Source organism: Spodoptera frugiperda, chromosome 7 (assembly GCF_023101765.2).
Source record: "Spodoptera frugiperda isolate SF20-4 chromosome 7, AGI-APGP_CSIRO_Sfru_2.0, whole genome shotgun sequence".
NCBI classification, from domain to species: domain Eukaryota; kingdom Metazoa; phylum Arthropoda; class Insecta; order Lepidoptera; family Noctuidae; genus Spodoptera; species Spodoptera frugiperda.
Window position 1 is genome coordinate 10088298 of NC_064218.1, and position 17990 is coordinate 10106287.

The 17990-nt window shown below is 36.9% G+C and overlaps 1 protein-coding gene across 2 annotated transcripts in view; it reads right to left on the bottom strand.

Moving 5' to 3' along the window:
• The window catches only part of LOC118265905 (sodium/potassium/calcium exchanger Nckx30C), an 88288-nt gene that overhangs the window by 24744 nt on the left and 45554 nt on the right, over positions 1-17990 (bottom strand). The window contains exon 3 of one of the 2 annotated variants that reach the window (XM_035579186.2): positions 12265-12424. In XM_035579186.2, coding sequence (XP_035435079.1) covers positions 12265-12424 — 160 coding nt within the window. Of the gene's footprint in view, positions 1-12255; positions 12425-17990 lie in introns of both variants that reach the window. The other variant, XM_035579185.2, reaches the window with a different exon arrangement.

A 17990-nucleotide genomic window follows, 5' to 3' on the forward strand; every position in this document is an offset into this window, starting at 1 on the left:
TCTCTCAAAAATCACATAACAATTTTAATCAACCTCATTTATGTAAGTAATAAAATCATTAAATAGTTTTAAGTATTTTTCGCGTAAGCATCAAACCCTTTGCCCTACTCCCAACAAATCTCAAAACTGTAACTACCGAATCCTTACGGGAATTAAAAAAAAGAAGAAGGATAAAGATAGAAAAAAAAAATCCAAAATGTCCCTATTGACGTACGTCTCGTATATCCTTAAGGATTTGTGTCACGAAATATTTTTTCCCCACGACCCAAGGTAAATTTATCAAGCTTACTTATGCGTATATTTTTAACCTCGCATCATCCCTTGTCAAAAGCTGTAACACTCCTTGGACCGACTTATCGAGGCTTCGGCGGGGGATTTTTAAAGCATCGAGATGTCTATTGTCTTATGTGACGCTTACGTAACACCTATTGTTGTTGAAGACAAGTAAAAGAACATATTATATATTATAGTTCATATCGTTTTTGTTAGTAGTCATGCTATATAGGGCCTTATAGGAATTAAACCTGCCAAAAGAACGTTTTTTTTTTGCGAGAAATATGGAAACATATTCAACAATGCGACTTCTGTCATCTGTCACTTGTCATGTTTTCACCATACTATAAATATAGTCACTAACTTGGAAGTACATGAATAGTTACTGTGGAACTTCTGCCAACCCTTCAGAACAAAAACTATGAAGTTACATCAATATTTGTTTACAGAAAGCGCGCGATAGTAACCAAGTACTAGTAACAAGGAGTATTTGTATGCCTTACGAAAACACTCAATCGATACGTTAACGCCTTTGGGGTCAAGGTGGGGTCAACGTTGTTCTACACGAACCGGTTTTGGGGGTCTTTCGCGATACGAATCGTGTTATTAGGATTATTGTTCGCTTTTATTCCGGCCAATTTCTATTTGCCTTCGATGATACTCGTAGTTGTTGTTGTTTTGTGCATAGCAACAAATATCTAAGTGTCGGAGAGCCATGCTTCGGCACGAATGGGCCGGTTCGACCGGAGTGATACCACGGCCTCACAGAAAACTGACGTGAAACAACGCTTACGTTATGCGTTGTGTTTTATTGTGTGAGTGAGGTTACCGGAGGCCTAATTATCCCCCTTTTCCATCTTCCGAATCCCTATTCGGAAGATGGAAAAGGGGTTAATTGATTTTCCAACAACCCTTATATTCCTAACCCCCAAAAGGCTGGCAACGCACTTATATTGCCTATGCTGTTTCGGGTGTCAATGGGCGACGGCGATTACTTACTATCAGGCGATACTGCTGTTCGTTTACCGGATTATACCGTACAAAAATGTGCATGTATCTATGTATGTACTTAACAAAATAACTTTCGCCTAGAGATCGTGTAGCGCTAGAGACACAAATTGCGGTTCTAACATCTGACGTTAATTCTGAAGTTGCACTTGCGAAATTTGTTCACAGCAATATAAATAAAGCTGTGTGAAAATACACAATTTGGGGGTAAGTTGGAGTATAATGCGCTAAGAGTTTGATTCTCTTTTGAAACAAATATATGTGTAAAAAACTCAATATACTCTGATTTTTATACTATTTATATACAGCGACAATAAATCATATTATTATGTATTGCCTAATGGTAAGTGGTTACCGAAGTTTACAGAGTTGCAACACTAGAGGCATTATTATCCGTTGTCTAACCAGGGCGCTTACTCTTGAAACCAATCTCAATATCAGTGAAATTTCAATACAATCAGTCTCAAGGTGGGAATATTGTAAACAAATATTAGTAAACCAAATAAATAACACCTGCTTTTCACCAGTAACACTATAAGTCTCATATAAAAAGTAAATAAACACAAATCTCCGTCTAAATATCAACCTTGTCGACTAATATATGTACAAATATGTACGGTATGTACTTAGTTACCTACTTACATCTATTTTTATTTATTTATTTTATTTATTTAATTCAAAAGTTACAACGGTAGATAACCAATTAAAGCAACTTACATATATAACTAAAACATAATTAAACAGGAATTAACAGCATTCATAAGTTCGCCTCGCAGTACTTCAGGCATTCCGACAAAATCTCCTTCCATCCATCCACGAACAGGTCATTTGTTGGATTTGCATCCAAGAGACCATTGAGCGCGGCCAAAGTGCGAGGAATCGGTGACTTAGCACGTGCGACGGTACGACATGAAGGCACGGCAAATAGTCGGTGCTTTTTACCTCGGCAGTAGTTATCCGGGACGTACAAGCGTGATAATGCCTCTAGTAGATCCGGAGCGTCAATAGAGCCACGAAGCGTTTTACAGGCTACTGCAAGTTGGTTTCTTGCTCTCCTTACCTCTAGCGAATTGTATCCTAGGCAACCTAACAAAAATTTTGTCGGATAGAGGTAAGGATAGTACCCGTGCAGTCGCTTGTACAGGTTCCTAAGGAAAGCTTTTTGGACTTTCTCCAAGACTAGGGCATAAGTAGTTTCGTGCGGGTTCCACACACACGAGCTGGTTTCCAACTTGCTACGAACAAGGGCATTAAATATAACCTTAATGGCATGCGCGGTGCGGAAATCACGACAATTACGCAAAACAAAACCTAACCTTTGGAAGGATTGCTTCGCTACCGTGGCTATATGGTCGTGGAAATTAAGTTTTTGGTCGAATGTGACTCCCAGGTCTTTCATGTTTGTTGACTTCGTAATGCTGCATTTATTTAAACTATATTCGAAGTCAATTGGGTTCCGCTTTCGACCAAATGTCATGGCATAGCACTTGGATGAATTAAACTCCATCTTATTATTTAAACTCCAATTGTATACTGCATCAATATCTTGCTGCAGTGCCATGCTATCACGCTCAGAGTTTATTTCTAAGTAAAGCTTCAGGTCATCCGCATACAAAAGGCATTTTGCATGTTGTAGAATTGCGGGAAGATCATTGACCATGATAAGGAACAACAAAGGCCCCAATATCGACCCCTGGCTTACACCAGAACGCGTATGGTAGGTACCCGACACGTACATACCCAGTTTGACAAACTGTTGTCGATCGCGAAGGTAGTCAGCAAAGAAACGTAGGAGAGATGGTGAAAACCCTATTTTACTAAGCTTCTCTAGCAGCGTATCATTATTTATCCTGTCGAACGCCTTCCGAAAGTCGAAGTAAAGCACATCTACCTGACGACGGCGGTCCAAACTAGACGAGATGTAATCCACTAAAGTCAGAAGATTTGTATCGACTGACCTCTTGCTTCTAAAACCGTGCTGCTCGTTACAGAGATACTTGTTTACGTGCTGATAAACAATTTTATGAAGAATAATCTCGAAGACCTTTGCTGGGGTCGACAGGATTGCTATAGGGCGATATTCTTCAACAGAGCTCCTGTTTTGGGTTTTAGGAATAGGAGTCACTCTGGAAACTTTCCATTCAGTTGGATATGTACCAGTCTGTAAGGCCAAATTGAAGATATGGCGCAAAGGATCAATGAAAATGTTTCTTAGGTCTTTAACTATGAAGGGGGGAACGTTGTCGGGACCGACAGAACTATGGACTTTAAGTTTATTTATTCCCTTAATAATGTCTGTACGGCGCAAGGGGGGTATATTTATATAATTACTGCTATTGGAATGGTCTGATGTTACTGCAAGATCGGCATTGAGCCGCGGAACGTCAGGCAGGAATACAGTCGAAAAAAACTCAGCAAAAGCTTCTGCCGCCTTAGTACCAGAAAAAGTTTGGCCACCGTATGCGACTTTCGGCTCAAACCCACCTTTAGACCGCAGGCAAGAAATATGAGACCAAAATTGACGAGGATTGTGTTTAATCTTGTTTTCTAGATTTGTCATGTATAAGGAATACGCCTCTGAAATTCTAGTTTTGAGACTTGATCTGAGATTAGAAAATTTTAAATACATTGTATGAGATTTTGTTAGTTTCCAATTACTATGAAATTTCAATTTGGCCCTGATATCCTGTATTATGTCTCTGGTAAACCATATGGGATAACGCCTATTTGCCGACCTCCCCTCCGTTTTTTAGGCACGCACATGTCAAAAAGGTCATAAATAACATTGTAAAACTTGAGAGTAGCTTCTTTTACATCTTTAGTTAGCAACACCTCATCCCAGATATTCTGCTTAGAGAATAATAAATACAAATGCTCGAAATCACATTTGCTGAAGTTCCAATCCTTAAGACTGTCTAAATTACTAGGTTCAATTGATTCCGAACAATTACCTGAAGAGACTCTTACCTGAATGTCTAATGCAGGATGGTATGCATCAAGCGGTACTATACCCTCAGTTTCAGTTACGACTATGTCCGGTGCGCCAATGCTCTCCCGAACCAAAACAACATCTAACATTCCTCCATGCATATTCTTCACAACATTCCTTTCATTCAGACCACAGAATGACAAAAAGTAACAATAATAATTCTTAATACTTAACGATACACTATTCAAATTTAAATCTCCTAAAATTATAACAAAACCTTTTAAAGTGTTTATAAACTCTTCCACTTTACAAAACCATCTCATGTACTCATCATCACTGGCACTAGGTTTAATATAAACGACACATACGTGAACAGAACGCCCGCACCAAGTAAAGTCCGCCCACAAGTCCTCACCACTCTCCGTTTCGAGATCACGGCGGCGGCACAGCACGATGGGTGCCCGCGCAGCGAGCATCACTCCGCCACACGGAGTTCCACGGTCACGTCGCATCACACTCCAATCACTTATTGAAAGCTCCCCATCTTCGATAGAGGCATCGAGAAAGCTTTCTGTTACGGCAACTAAATTGTGCTCCAGCTGTGCCAAGTTTGTCCTCCAAGTCGATAATTTGGTTTTGAGGCCACGGACATTTTGATACAGCACTTCAATGTTTTTATAATTGTTGTGTGGTAGTTTAGGCACGAAATGTCTGGAGTATCGGTTGAATCGGTTGAACCCCTGTAGACACTTTATGGTTTCTGGTACGTTTCGAGTTGTAATAGTTATAGTTATAATTAATCCATGGTTTTACTCTGGCATTAACCGGCCATACATCTACGGAGAAGCATTTTTCATAATGCATAACGGGTACACCTATCTTGAATGATTTGTAACTTCCCCGGGTCCGCAGTTCGTTGACTGTGCATGTACCAGTAGGGCACAATTGTTGGAGATAGTCGCGAATCTCGTCAGCGCTCGACTCCATATTCCACAGGTGCAAGTATTTACGCGGTTCAACTGCTCTTAAGGTAGTGATATTGGGCCCAGCGATACCACAGAGTGATGAAGATTGCCGGATTTTGTTTTTCTTAACTTCCGTCCAGTTTTGGTCGTCAGAAGAAATAGTACGGGTGCGTCTATCGGCATCGGCAACAATGTGATCATCGGCAGCAGCGGGGTCATTAAAAGAGGTGGAGGGGTGGTCGTCGGCAGTTGACTTTTGAATATTGACATCAGGAGTGTGGTCGCTGGTTTTAGTTAAAATGGAAGTGGAATTGTGTCTTTTTAAGTTGGCTTTCTTGGATTTGAGCTTTTTATTCTTGGATCGTTGCGTACTCCCTGTCGCTCCGAGAGTATCTGCTGGCGGGGGTGTAGACTTGAGCTGATATTGCTGTTGAGTGGGAATGATGACACTAGAGTGGCCATCAGCAACGCGGAGTGGTTTTTGCTGGTCAACAATAACTGAGCATGAATTGTTTTGCTTTAATTGAGCATTAAGGAGGTCAATTTGTGAAGAATAACCAGTCAGCTTATTTTCGTAGTTAGTAATAATAGCCACAGCTTTACTAAGTTGTTCCTTAAGTAGTTCCATCTCAAGCCGTAATTTACTCATCTCGAATGTAAGTTCTTGATATTCTACTTGGTTTTGGGCGCTTTGAATCTCATTAACTTTTTTCCTGAACGTAATATTCATATCGGAATTTTGGGTTAAAGCAATGCTGTCATCTTTGGCTTTCCCTTCAGCATGGCAGACACATTCCGGGCAGACCCAAGCGGTTAGATGTTCTTTGGTTACAACGGTTTGGCCTGAGCATTGTATGTGATATTTAAGTTTACATTTGTCGAGTGAGCAGCTAAGAGATTCCTCCCCGTCAACAATTAAGCATCGGCAATTGGCGCAATTTATATTTGTTGCTTGAAAATTGTTAGAAAGATTCACACTTGTAATAATGGGCGAAGGGTAACTTAGATGATTATTTGAAAGTCTTATAGACCGAGATGATCGGACTGGCGTATTAGTATTATCAATTTTTGGAAGCTTAAGCATGCATTCAGGGCATTTCCAATTATCTCGATATTCAGTAATCAGTCTATTTTTATTTATATTAGCACATATAAGATCATATAATTTGAAGCAGGTGCAGCATTGTATGTTGTCTTCGCTCTCTAAGGCACTCAGACACCCCGCGCAGATATTTGTTGACATCGTTATAAAGCAACGGACACCTCACAGCAAAATTTAAAAATTAGCAAAATGTAAATAAAGCGATTGAAGCAGCGTGCACAGCGCAATGCGTTTAGTCGTATAGTAAGCATGCAGCGATGAAAGCGCTTAATAGATACACAGTGGCCACGCAAAGACGTTCACGGAAAGAACGTCCTAAGCGCCGTGCATATCGCGTCGCTTACGCGTTTACACCAAATCACTTCACAGCTCACCAAACACTTGTCTATTTTGAAATTTGGTTTTTGTTTATTGTTAATTATGTTATTAAATGGATGAATTAGCACTTGTTATTTCAACTGTATGTCTATTTCAATTATAACAATAGATATTGCACATAATTCAATTTAGAAAAGTACTTTAAACTAAGTTATTGATTATTGTTTGGCGAGCGAACGATAACGGACCGTTCACCATAAAAATCTGCGTCGGTTGCTATCTATGTATGTATACAGGGTTACCGCGTCATTCATTCAGGTAAACCGTAAAATTAGACAAGCGGCTGCGACCCTACCTGCTACTATGATATGTGGCTACAGCGTAGGAGGCTAAAATGGTCGCGCAAGGACAACGAAAGGTGCGAACTTATTTGTAACCACGCGGCTGAATTCTTCTTATAAAGGGAGAAATATATAACGTACACTTGATTGTCACCAGATATCCCTTAAAGAACCAGAACTGAAAAGATTATTAGAAATTAGAATTGATAAAATGAAATATTCACATCACACATATTCATCAGCCTATAAGTGACCACTGCTGACTATAGCCTCTTCATACGTTAATCACCACACTTGCTCAATGCAGGTTGGCAATTTCAAACTTATATTTAGAAATTCTAAGCCCAGTTTTTTTTTGTTTTCCTTCACGATGTGTCAGTGGTGTCTAACGGCGCATTCCATTAATCTACAGATCGGTAAATTTGCCTACCAGCGGTAGAATTTTGACATAAGCTCTCATAAATTATTATTAAGTATAATATGTTAATTAATCATTACACACGTTAGTTCGATTGCAATGTAATTGGGACTTTAGGGTCCACAAGGTTTCCTTTTTTTAAATAAAAAAATTACATGAATACATAATTAGTAATATCGGTAATAATAATACATTATTTAAATAAACAAGCACACCTTGAATAATACTAGAAACCCTTGTAATAATCCGCCATGTTTTCGTCTCTTCCCGACCGATGAGGCAGCAACACGCGAGGTTTAGTAAATGAAAGTACTCCATGAAAACAAAACATTTAGTACTTTACATTACTAAACCCCGAATGTGCAATACTTCTTGTCATCTTCTTTCTTCTCTTCTCTCTTCTGTATTTTCCATGAGGTACACACAACTTAATATTAGAACATTATTGAACCACATCAACAACTGTGACAAAAATATTTTTTCATCTTTATCAACACTGAATTATTTACGAATATATAAATACTAATAAATCATTATACAGTACTAGGTTCTGTCAACGGCTTCGATCGCGTTCCCGTGAGATAAAAAGTTGCCTATAACATAAAGGCAAACCAAAGTTTAATAACATCACGCCTTTTTATTTAAAAGGAATATGAATATGAGTGTAATTGCTAACCTTACATTTCCGGACAAGATTTAAAGCATTACCTACTGTATGTACTTACCGCCGTACTGAGAGTCATTTGATGAAGTAATCATCAAATGACTCTATCTATCCCAGTCATTAGCTATTGTTTTCGATATAAAATCATTACTAAGGAATAGTTTAAGTAGGTAATCATTAAATGTGTGGCACACTTGAAGTTATAGTAATTTTATGTTAGTAGGACAAATCAAAGTGTACCACAACTTTACATAGTTGAGCCTCAGATTGCGTGCCAGGCAGGCAATCTCTCTTTACTGATGGACAGATAAACTGCCAGACACCAGATAGCCTGGCATATTCTCCATTTGTAATTAGTTCCGTTCATTCCGTGCGTGTAGACTTTGCGGGACCTACAGTGTATGCTTAGCCTATTAAATGGATAGTCTTTTTAAATTGAACGGCTTATAATGTCTGAAGGAATAGGGAGAGGTGCACATAATACAATGTAACATTCACTTTTTGCTATTCACCGAGCACAATTAGGTAGTATCCTCGGTCAAAAATAAATTATTACAACTTTTCAAAACAATAAAATATTCAAAAACAATCACACTCTCATTCATGATGAAATACTTAATTTTTTATTTTTTCTAGCAAAATTTCTAGAAATAAGTCTGCTATTTGACATAAAAATCTGATGACGTCATAATAGAGTATTTCATACAAAATTCATAGAAAATATCGTTTTTGACGTTTCGAAAAAAGTATTGAATTTGACTAGTAAGAAACTAGCCTATTGTAGCCTGCGTATTAATATGAGATTTATTGAAAATTGATAGTACCCCTCGAGTCCCCGTTTTCAGCATATGAGCTTGACACTCAATGAAATAATCTTAGATTTATGGTAATTATCATATTTTACATCGAAATGATTGCTAGTGCAAGTATCTACCTACGTAATTATTATAAATAGTTTTTTTATACAATCGTGTATTTTATGCACACGTGCTTAAAGACGCTTTTTGCTATAAAATAATAAATGCTCATTTGTAACAAATATAAGACACACTTTGCACTGTAAAATCTTTATGACAAAAGCCATAATATTAGTATATTTTATGACTTTTGAAACGAATAAAATATGATTTGATGACTTTCGATAAGTGTTTGTTCTAACTTATATTTATTGATCACTAGTTTATGGAGATGTTGGTGCAGTATTGCACACGAGGTAAGCACGATTCTAATTGCATCGATAAAGCCGATGAATCGAATCGAATCGATACACATTCGATTTTAATCGAGTTTTTACAGTCAGGGTTTTATTTTTTATGATGTTTTAGAGCTCCATAATACCGTTGTCATCATCATATCTGCTATAAGACGTCTGCTGCTGAACATAAGACTCCCCCAATGGTTAGAGGCAACCTGTATTCTGAATACTTACCAACTTTAGGAGCTCTAAAACATACCTTATCAATAGCTTTAGTGAATGCAAAGCGCAGTGTAGAATCTTTTATCATTTTCAATCTTATATCACATTTTATACGCCAATTAGAGCGATATATATATAATTTAGATACTTTTTTTTAAATTGTACGGCTTACCCACGTAACTGTTTGAGGTAACTCGTATAGTTTCAGTTGCGCTTGGGTCCTATAATTATGCGTACCTGCAGTTAATGTGAGTAAACCGTACAATATTACACATTTAATATATCTCAGTTAGTGTTATTTTAGATAGATTTTAGAAATCTTATTAGTAATTTTATTTATCAATAATTTTCCTGTCTTATGTGAGTGTAAGCGGCGCAAATTGTGGCAATGTGACATTTTTTATATTGATTGTAAGTGAAACAATGTTGCGTGGTGTGGCTTTGCTCACGTAAGGCAGTTATTATGAGGTTAAACTTTTGGTAATTGACGATGTTTTGTACTTTTAGTTATAATATAATGCTTGGGTAATTAGTTTGGATTTTTCGTTAGGAATTGAAAGTATAGGATGCAGGTTTTGAGGAGTTCTAAATTATTCTAAATGATTTTATATTTTTCTGTTAGCATAATAACAGTTTTAAGTTGTAATATCCGAATATCTGGTAGAGTTAGATTAAAGTGCGCCAATTGCAATTACTTCACATAATATGTACCCAACTAGCAAAATCAGTACTTAAAACGATCTCAAGACTACTTTTATTTTCACTTATAAGAAACTTGTAGCATTCTACAAAGCTGGATTTGGGCGCAGTTATAAGATCAGTTATTTCTATATCTATCTTATAATCAACTTATAAAATGTTACTAAGCCCTATAATATACTTGACTAAGCGCAATAGCTTCTATAATGTTATGAGACTACACAATTACAAGTACAAACGCTCTTGTTAGTATCTGACATAAGTATCTTACTAAAGCAATCTTGTTTATATGGCACTAGTAATGTACTTAGTTATTAGTTATAAGTATATTTTAAGAGGTTATTTTTGTAGTTGCTTCGGGTCGTGGTGCCGGTTGTTCTGTAGTCATTTATTTTTAATAAAAACGTAACTATTATTTTGTGTTATTGTAAAATATAACTAATAATACATTTAAAATATAGGGTGTGAACCCGTGGGAAAGTCATATTTACTGTAAATGTGTACCAAAATTTAGTTAATTTCACAATGCCCTCCGAAAAATAGCACATTAGTATATTATTGTAAATTAATTATTTCAACAATGTCATGAATATCCGCCATGTTTTAAAATTGCTCTTCGTTAAGTACTTTATAGAATCATTATAGGTAAATTAGTATTTGTAACAGTTTCTGTCCAGATAACTCTCCTCCATTTTAAAACAAATTAGGGTTCCCTTGAAGTCTGCCTGTTAATGATCGATTTTCCTTTTTTTAGGATTTAATTAACAAGATGGTCGTATTTCTGATACGACCATCTCTGATGTCGACTGTTTTTTGACAAGATCTTCTTTGATTTTACTTACAAATATATGATGGCCTTGGACAAATACACATTTTGTGTTATCCGAAAGCTGCAATGGGTGTGGATTTCCAGTTTATATAAACAATATGTATAGACCTACTCATTTCGTTTGTAGTCAAGAAAACATAATAGTTTTATTGCATCAAATCTTTTTTTGGTTCCCGATTTGCTCCCAGTACAGTATATATGACCATTACATCGAGGATGAATGCACAATTTGTTACTGATTTTGTATCCACATATTTTTTAAACACACCCATAAGTACTTAATTTTTTAATGTTAAAATTATTTTAACGGATAATATTTTTTTGACATTTGTTATTTTTTTATAGTCAGTGGTCTCTGCGTTATTTAAATCGTATTCTTCTTCCCAATTTTCAACTTCTTTACTTTCTGAGTAGTGGGAAAAGGGTGAAAAAATATTATTGATCGCGGAACCCTCAATTACTTCACCTGTGTTTGCACTTGACGCGCTTGATTTATATCCCGATCCTGTTGTTTACTAGTAAAGTGATTGATCTACTATCTTATAAACCTTTTTGATCTTATAGCTCTCTTTTTAAGTACTATTAGATTTAAAAGAGTCTCGAGCAAGACTATGATGGCACAAACTTGTAATCGTTTCAGCTAAGTATGTTATAATTTAGGTTTTGAGGAGTGTCATTTTTTATATTATTGTAAGTGAACATTTTCTCTCACAAAATGCTACTATAGGATCAAAATATTATTCAGGATTATTTAGTCTTACTTCAAACAATTATAGGAGACTTATTCCTTAAAGTGTCCTAAAAGATAATCTTATAGTTAACTAAAAGACTAAGTTATAAAGGCTATTACTCTTGAGTATATGTATGCTTGTGAAATGCTATTACTAGTAAAAATGTCCTATAAATGTTTTAGAGATCAGTCTTGTAGCAAACTACAAGACCGAGATATAAAAACAAATGCACTTGAGTATGTTAAGGCTTGGCAAATGCTATTATAAGTTAAAAAGTCTATCGCAATGCCTTTACAAGAGCGTTATTAGTAGTGACAGACTTATAATATTTCCTTATAGGATTACTTTGCTTGTTGGGTATGTTTTTAAATAAGTTTGCTTTCAGTATTGCTTAATAGCTTAGTTTTTAAAGAAATTCTAAGGAAAGGAAGTAAGAGGGAGAGGGAAAACAGAGAGCAGGCAGACAAACAGTATAAAAATTCAACCAACTTTCACCACCATCGTCAAGTACCAAAGCCAGTCTTAAATAAGATGTTAGTGTAGGCGAAGCTGCGTGCGTACCTAACTCACCGTCATGCATGGGATCGATGGTGTGTATCATGAGCTGCAGCAGACCGTGACGGAACTTGGCGGCGGGCGGCGGCCCCTTGCTGGGGCCCGCTGACGTCGCAGCTGCGGTTGCCGTGTTCGTCCCCACCGATGTTTCGCTTGATGTCGTCGCGTTGCCGTGCTGTGAAAGAAATTGTTGATTTAGTTGCATAGTTTTAAGTCTGTTAGATACTTTGGTGTAATAGATTATTGTTTGCGAAGAGATGTGGTTTGTAGTGTGGCGTGCGTTACAATTGTTTGTATTAAACTCTACTAATATTATATAAATGCAAAAGTTTGTGAGTATGGATGTTTCTTACTCTTTCACGCAAAAAAATTACTGAAGAGTAGAAAAATGAATAATAACGACATCTTATTGTATAGGTGACTGGTAATTAGTGAACGATATTTAAACATGTGATTGTACTGAGGATTACGAACAACATTCCTAAAGAAACTTTATTCGTAAACTCTTTACTTTTATTTTTATCACAATAACAAAAATTTGCGTTTGTTTGTAATCATGAGTACAATCATATGTTTAAATATCGGTCACTTATTACCTGTCACCCTATATATATCTACATCGACTTAACCTTTTAATAATCGTTATGTTTATTTCCTCTAATATCTTAGCTTAAATAGCCTCACATGTGAGTAACAAACCAACAGTTACTAGACGATGTGCTATTGTTCTTAGACAGAAGTAGAACACAGAGAGCCAAGTAATACGCGCGAACTGTACTCCATTATTACTGTTTAGAGACAAATATTTGAAGCGTATGAGAAAATGTATGTTTGTAACTGGCTCTTTCTACTTTTAACTAGTCTCAAAAGGAGAATTAGTAGGCTAATGGCCGTTTCATTTACTACCCCTAAGCCATGTCTTAGCTAAAAGATGCCTAGCGCGACGTAGCACTTAAACTAGCCCCTTATTTGTACTGTTAGGTGTCAGTTACAAGTTGGTTTAAACCATCCGGATCTGCGGACTACCTTGCGGGTATACCGGGGCTCCGGCTCGAAAAGCAGGAGTCGAAATGATTACAGTAAAAAGGTTTAATTAATAAATGTGGGAGGAGTTAAGTGTGAGAGAGCCATGCTTTGGCACGAATGAGCCTGTTCAACCGGAATGATACCAAGGAAACCAACCCTTGTGTTATGTTTCGTTGAGTGAGTGAGTTTACTGGAGACCCAATTACCCTCCTTCCTTATTTTACCAATCCCCGATTTCTCCAACAACCTTTAAATTCTTAACCCCCAAAAGGCTGGCAACGCACTTGTAACGCCTCTGGTATTTCAAGAGTCCATGGGCGGCGATGGCTTACCACCAGGTGATCCGTCACGTGAGCGCGTTTACCGGCTTATACCATAAAAAATAATTTAAATAAAATGAGTAGTAATACAGAGACGTACTTAGTGAGGGCATTACACGGAATTGTACCCATTATTCTCGAGACATTGAGAAACAAACACTCGTTATGAATGGAGGTTTATTGTGGAAGCTTTAGAGATGTACCTATGTAATTTAATTTAAGCTTTTAACGATAATTAAAATGTATTTGTCGAAATAAAGTTTTAAAAGTATTTCATTGGCACCGTTTATGACCTAAGCTCTTTTGGAGAACAGAGAGTATAATTTCCTAAGATTTAAAAACCGACTTGACACTTTGGCAATGCGTAGAGATGTAGCTTCATTGTGCATACCACCTATCCTATCGCCTATACCACAGGAAGTGCTCTGAGGAATTGTTTAGTCTTATGCCTGCCGCTTCTTTTCACCATCGACCTACACGACAGCACTTCCATCCCCATCATATAGATGGTTGGCAGGCCACAACTGTGCGTTTCTTCAGAACCTTTCTGCCTCGCACAGCAAAACTGTGGAATGAGCTGTCGTCGGCGGTATTTCCGAACCGATACGACCTTCAAACCTTCAAAAAAGAGCGTATTCCTTTTTTAAAAAAGGACTCCTCTGATGTTGCGGGTGTCCATGGGCGGCGCGGCGCTGATCGCTTACCATCAGGTGACTCGTTTGCTCGTTTGCCTCCTATTTCAAAAAATAGGAGGATTCTCCGACAAGACGAAGTCATAACGCCTGGTGGTGGGATACTGCCCGACACATCAGTTGTATGTTGAGGCTTTCTATCCGTGTTAATAAGTGTGTAAATTTCACTTGCGCGTATCAATTATATTATATATGTATTTTTTTAACTGTATATCACACTAATACTAGTGTATAGTGTTGTTGTAACTGTAACACACTCGTATTATCTGTGTTACGATGGTGCATTTGCAAATACATGCCATTAGGTATACCTAAATCCAGAAAATTATATTTTAGGTCTCATTAAGAATTGGTCCGCATAGGAATTCGGTACTACTTGAAAAAAATTATCATAATATTTCATTTCAGATTTGACAGTAAAATCTAGAATCAAAAGACTTGTAATTAAAAATCCATCGGTTTCAGATACAACGGCGATCGTACGCCATTTAATTGGCTCAGCAAGCAATCACACTGGGCCCAATCTCCCAATGTATCGGCCGTCGGAAACCAATATTTCAACACTTCTGTAATTGCTATATATCGGTTTTTAAAACAAATTGTTTTTACCATTCGTCGGTAACGGATTTATTACTTGAATTGGATAATTTAAGGATATGAGCAGTCGTGTAATTTCGTTTCTCTTTTTAATAAAGGAAAGGAAAGTGCTTGATATGAAACTTTTCAACAAAGTAGGTTTATCACAACCTATCTACACGCTACATGCTTTTTTTAAAGGGGGGAAAATCATCCAATATGACTTCTCTCACCTTGGACGAGGTGAGAGGGAGTGCCAGACTCTTACTGACTAAAAACCACCCAGTTCCTACACCTGCTTTTCGAGCCGGAGCCCCGGTAAACCCGCTAGGTAGTTCGCAGCTCCGGACACGCCACACGCTTGGCATCCCGATTGGTGACTGCAGTTTAAAAAGTCTTATTGGAAGCTGTTGAATGTTCAAAAACTGCAACCAGCTAATAAACGGTCAGTAAATTCACTATCAGTGGTCTCCAAGCTGCCAGCCAAGTGTGGAGATAAGTCTGACAAAATAAACTAAGTTAACCGTGTAGTCACATCTTAACAAACCCCTCCAGCTATTAAAAGTTATTAAAAATCCAACTTAAAGTTCTGAATAAGTAACTCACACTGCAGTAAGATAGTTATCTTCGTTTTAATTCAGTGGGTACTGAAGCGCAGCTCGAGTAAGGCCGAGATATTTCTTCAACTAAGTTTTCAGTTAAGTTACTTGTACGATGTACGTACTTGTTGTAACTTAGCGTTGGTTGCTTAAGCTCTCGCTCGGTGTAAAGTGGTCGCGGTCGCTCTGAGGCGAAGTGATATGGTAGGTTTATAAGTTTTATTATTTTTTATATTAAATACATTTTATATGATGTTATGTAAGACGTATATGTTTATAGATTTCTTGTAACATAACGGAACTATTTAATTATGTATTTTATTAACCCGTAATGTACGTAAATCTACGTGAGATAAAATTTAGGTATTTCTTTTGTGTCTTATATGGGCCCCATCTTTGATGGTCTAATGACTTAACGAGGGATTTAGATTTGGGGAAGGGTTGAAGTTATATTTTTTCTGTACACCTTTTAATTAGTATGTCATTAGTTACATTGTAAGACTTGAAAGGCAATGGTAGCTTTTAAACTGAATAAGATTCAAAGTTTGTATAAAATCTAGTATCCTCTCATTAAATCAATTCACGATTAGCAAGTTTAATCAAGTACATAAATCGCTCGACGTCTCGTCAACTAAAGCGCGTGAAGGTAGCCAAGTGCACTAACTTTGTCGCGACAGAACCCTTTGATATGTGGCAATTTATTGACAGCGGTACGAAGACCTATTCCTATTCGCAGAGATGATTCGCGATAGGATGAATTTTCTGGCTAGATTTATCACGACAGCTCAAACCTTCACATCTTCTTTTAGCGAGCAGTTTTGAGGTTAAGTTTGTTTGGAACCTAATTTTAGATCTCTCTCTGGATGTCTAAACTATTTTTCGATTTTTTTTTAATAGATTCCTTAGACTATGACATAAAAAGAGAATCGGTTTAGTAATTTTTATGTATTTAGATTAGAAAAATTTTATGTAAACCTGCGACTTAGATTACTCTTAGAAACATTCTCAATAGATTGGAATTCGGAGCCCGAAAAATATGCCTTAAGTCGAGGGTGGAATCTTTCATCAAGATAACAAATTCAGTAACTCTTGGACACAGATACTGTCTGTGTTCTGATATTCTCTGTAATCTCACTGATAATGCAGTACTTTATTTAGGGTTGTCGCTCATTGTTATAAGTTTACTTTAGAGTTTTATTTGTAATCTGTGTGTGTCCTTTAGTTACATAAAATAAGGTGTGGTTTTGAATACAAATAAATAAAACACACCCTTGGATCCCTCACTTTTCACTAATTATGTTATGAGTTCTATGTAGTGTATATTAGTAAGTTGGAGATATTGCCATACTCTACACCACTATTACTGCAGAAATTCGAAACGCCCAAATAACAGTTTTCTTAACTCAATAATTCAACCCGATACCCTTATTCAGGAGGCCCTTTCGACCAACGTTCCATTAATAACAAAAACCCCAATATTAAAAGTATTTTTAATTTCAACTTCATTTTCTAACAACCCTAGCGCCCTCTGTTAGTGATCGCCGTACTCTCGATAGCCACTTAAGACCACCCTACAGGTCTAATCGCCGCATTAATCGCCCATTACTTCGGCGATAAAAATTCGTTTACGATTTTTTAATTCAATGGTCGTTCAGTTTCACTGTCCTTCGGGAACTGTATAATTTCTAGAAGTGTTGCTTGCTATCGATTTTTTTACAATGTTTTTTTCCTGCTATGTTTTTTTTTTATTTTTGGCTTGTTTTTTTATTGAAATTAGTTCAAAGAGGAGATGCCATAATGTGAATGTGCATTGTGATAAATAAATTGGTCTTGCCAAGTGATATTATAAGTAAAAAGTTGTAGATAAAATGTAGACAATTGGCAACGTTTTTGTAGTATGGGACTGTATGTTGGAAAATAGAGAGGGGAGCGGTGTGTAACGTCACGCGCTCCCAGTAAAGTGTCACGCTTTATGTTTAAGGAAAATACCATTATGACATTTCCACTTTAATAAGTACATTTTATTTGCTTCATGGTATATACAGAAAATTAAGTTCTATAGCCTATACAAGTAGAGAGAAATAACTAAATTTTACTTACTTTCTCTATTCATCTCTACACGCTCCTCGGTGACTGTGATTCCATATTCTTGCTCTATATATTTTCACATAGCAACTAAATATATAGCTACCAGTTTAAGAACACTAAACCTTAACTGAAAATACGGTTACCTACGTAACATTTTCTTTTCAAGTACTCTCAATTCTGATATCCCCGTGAATATTCAACAACCATCGACTGATTTTGAAGTATTTGTTACATTTGAATTATTGCTACAGAGTACCCTGAAACCTATTCAACCTGTTTCACAAAACATCTTCGTTGTAAATACCTCAGTGATTTCAGAAGTATCGTTGAGTTGACGAGTTCAACTTCGTAGCTCTTAGTTGCTACGGCGTAGCGAGCGTAGCTGGTGACTACGGCGTAGCAATTACAAAAATTAGATTTTGAGTTGTTGAGGTTGCTTT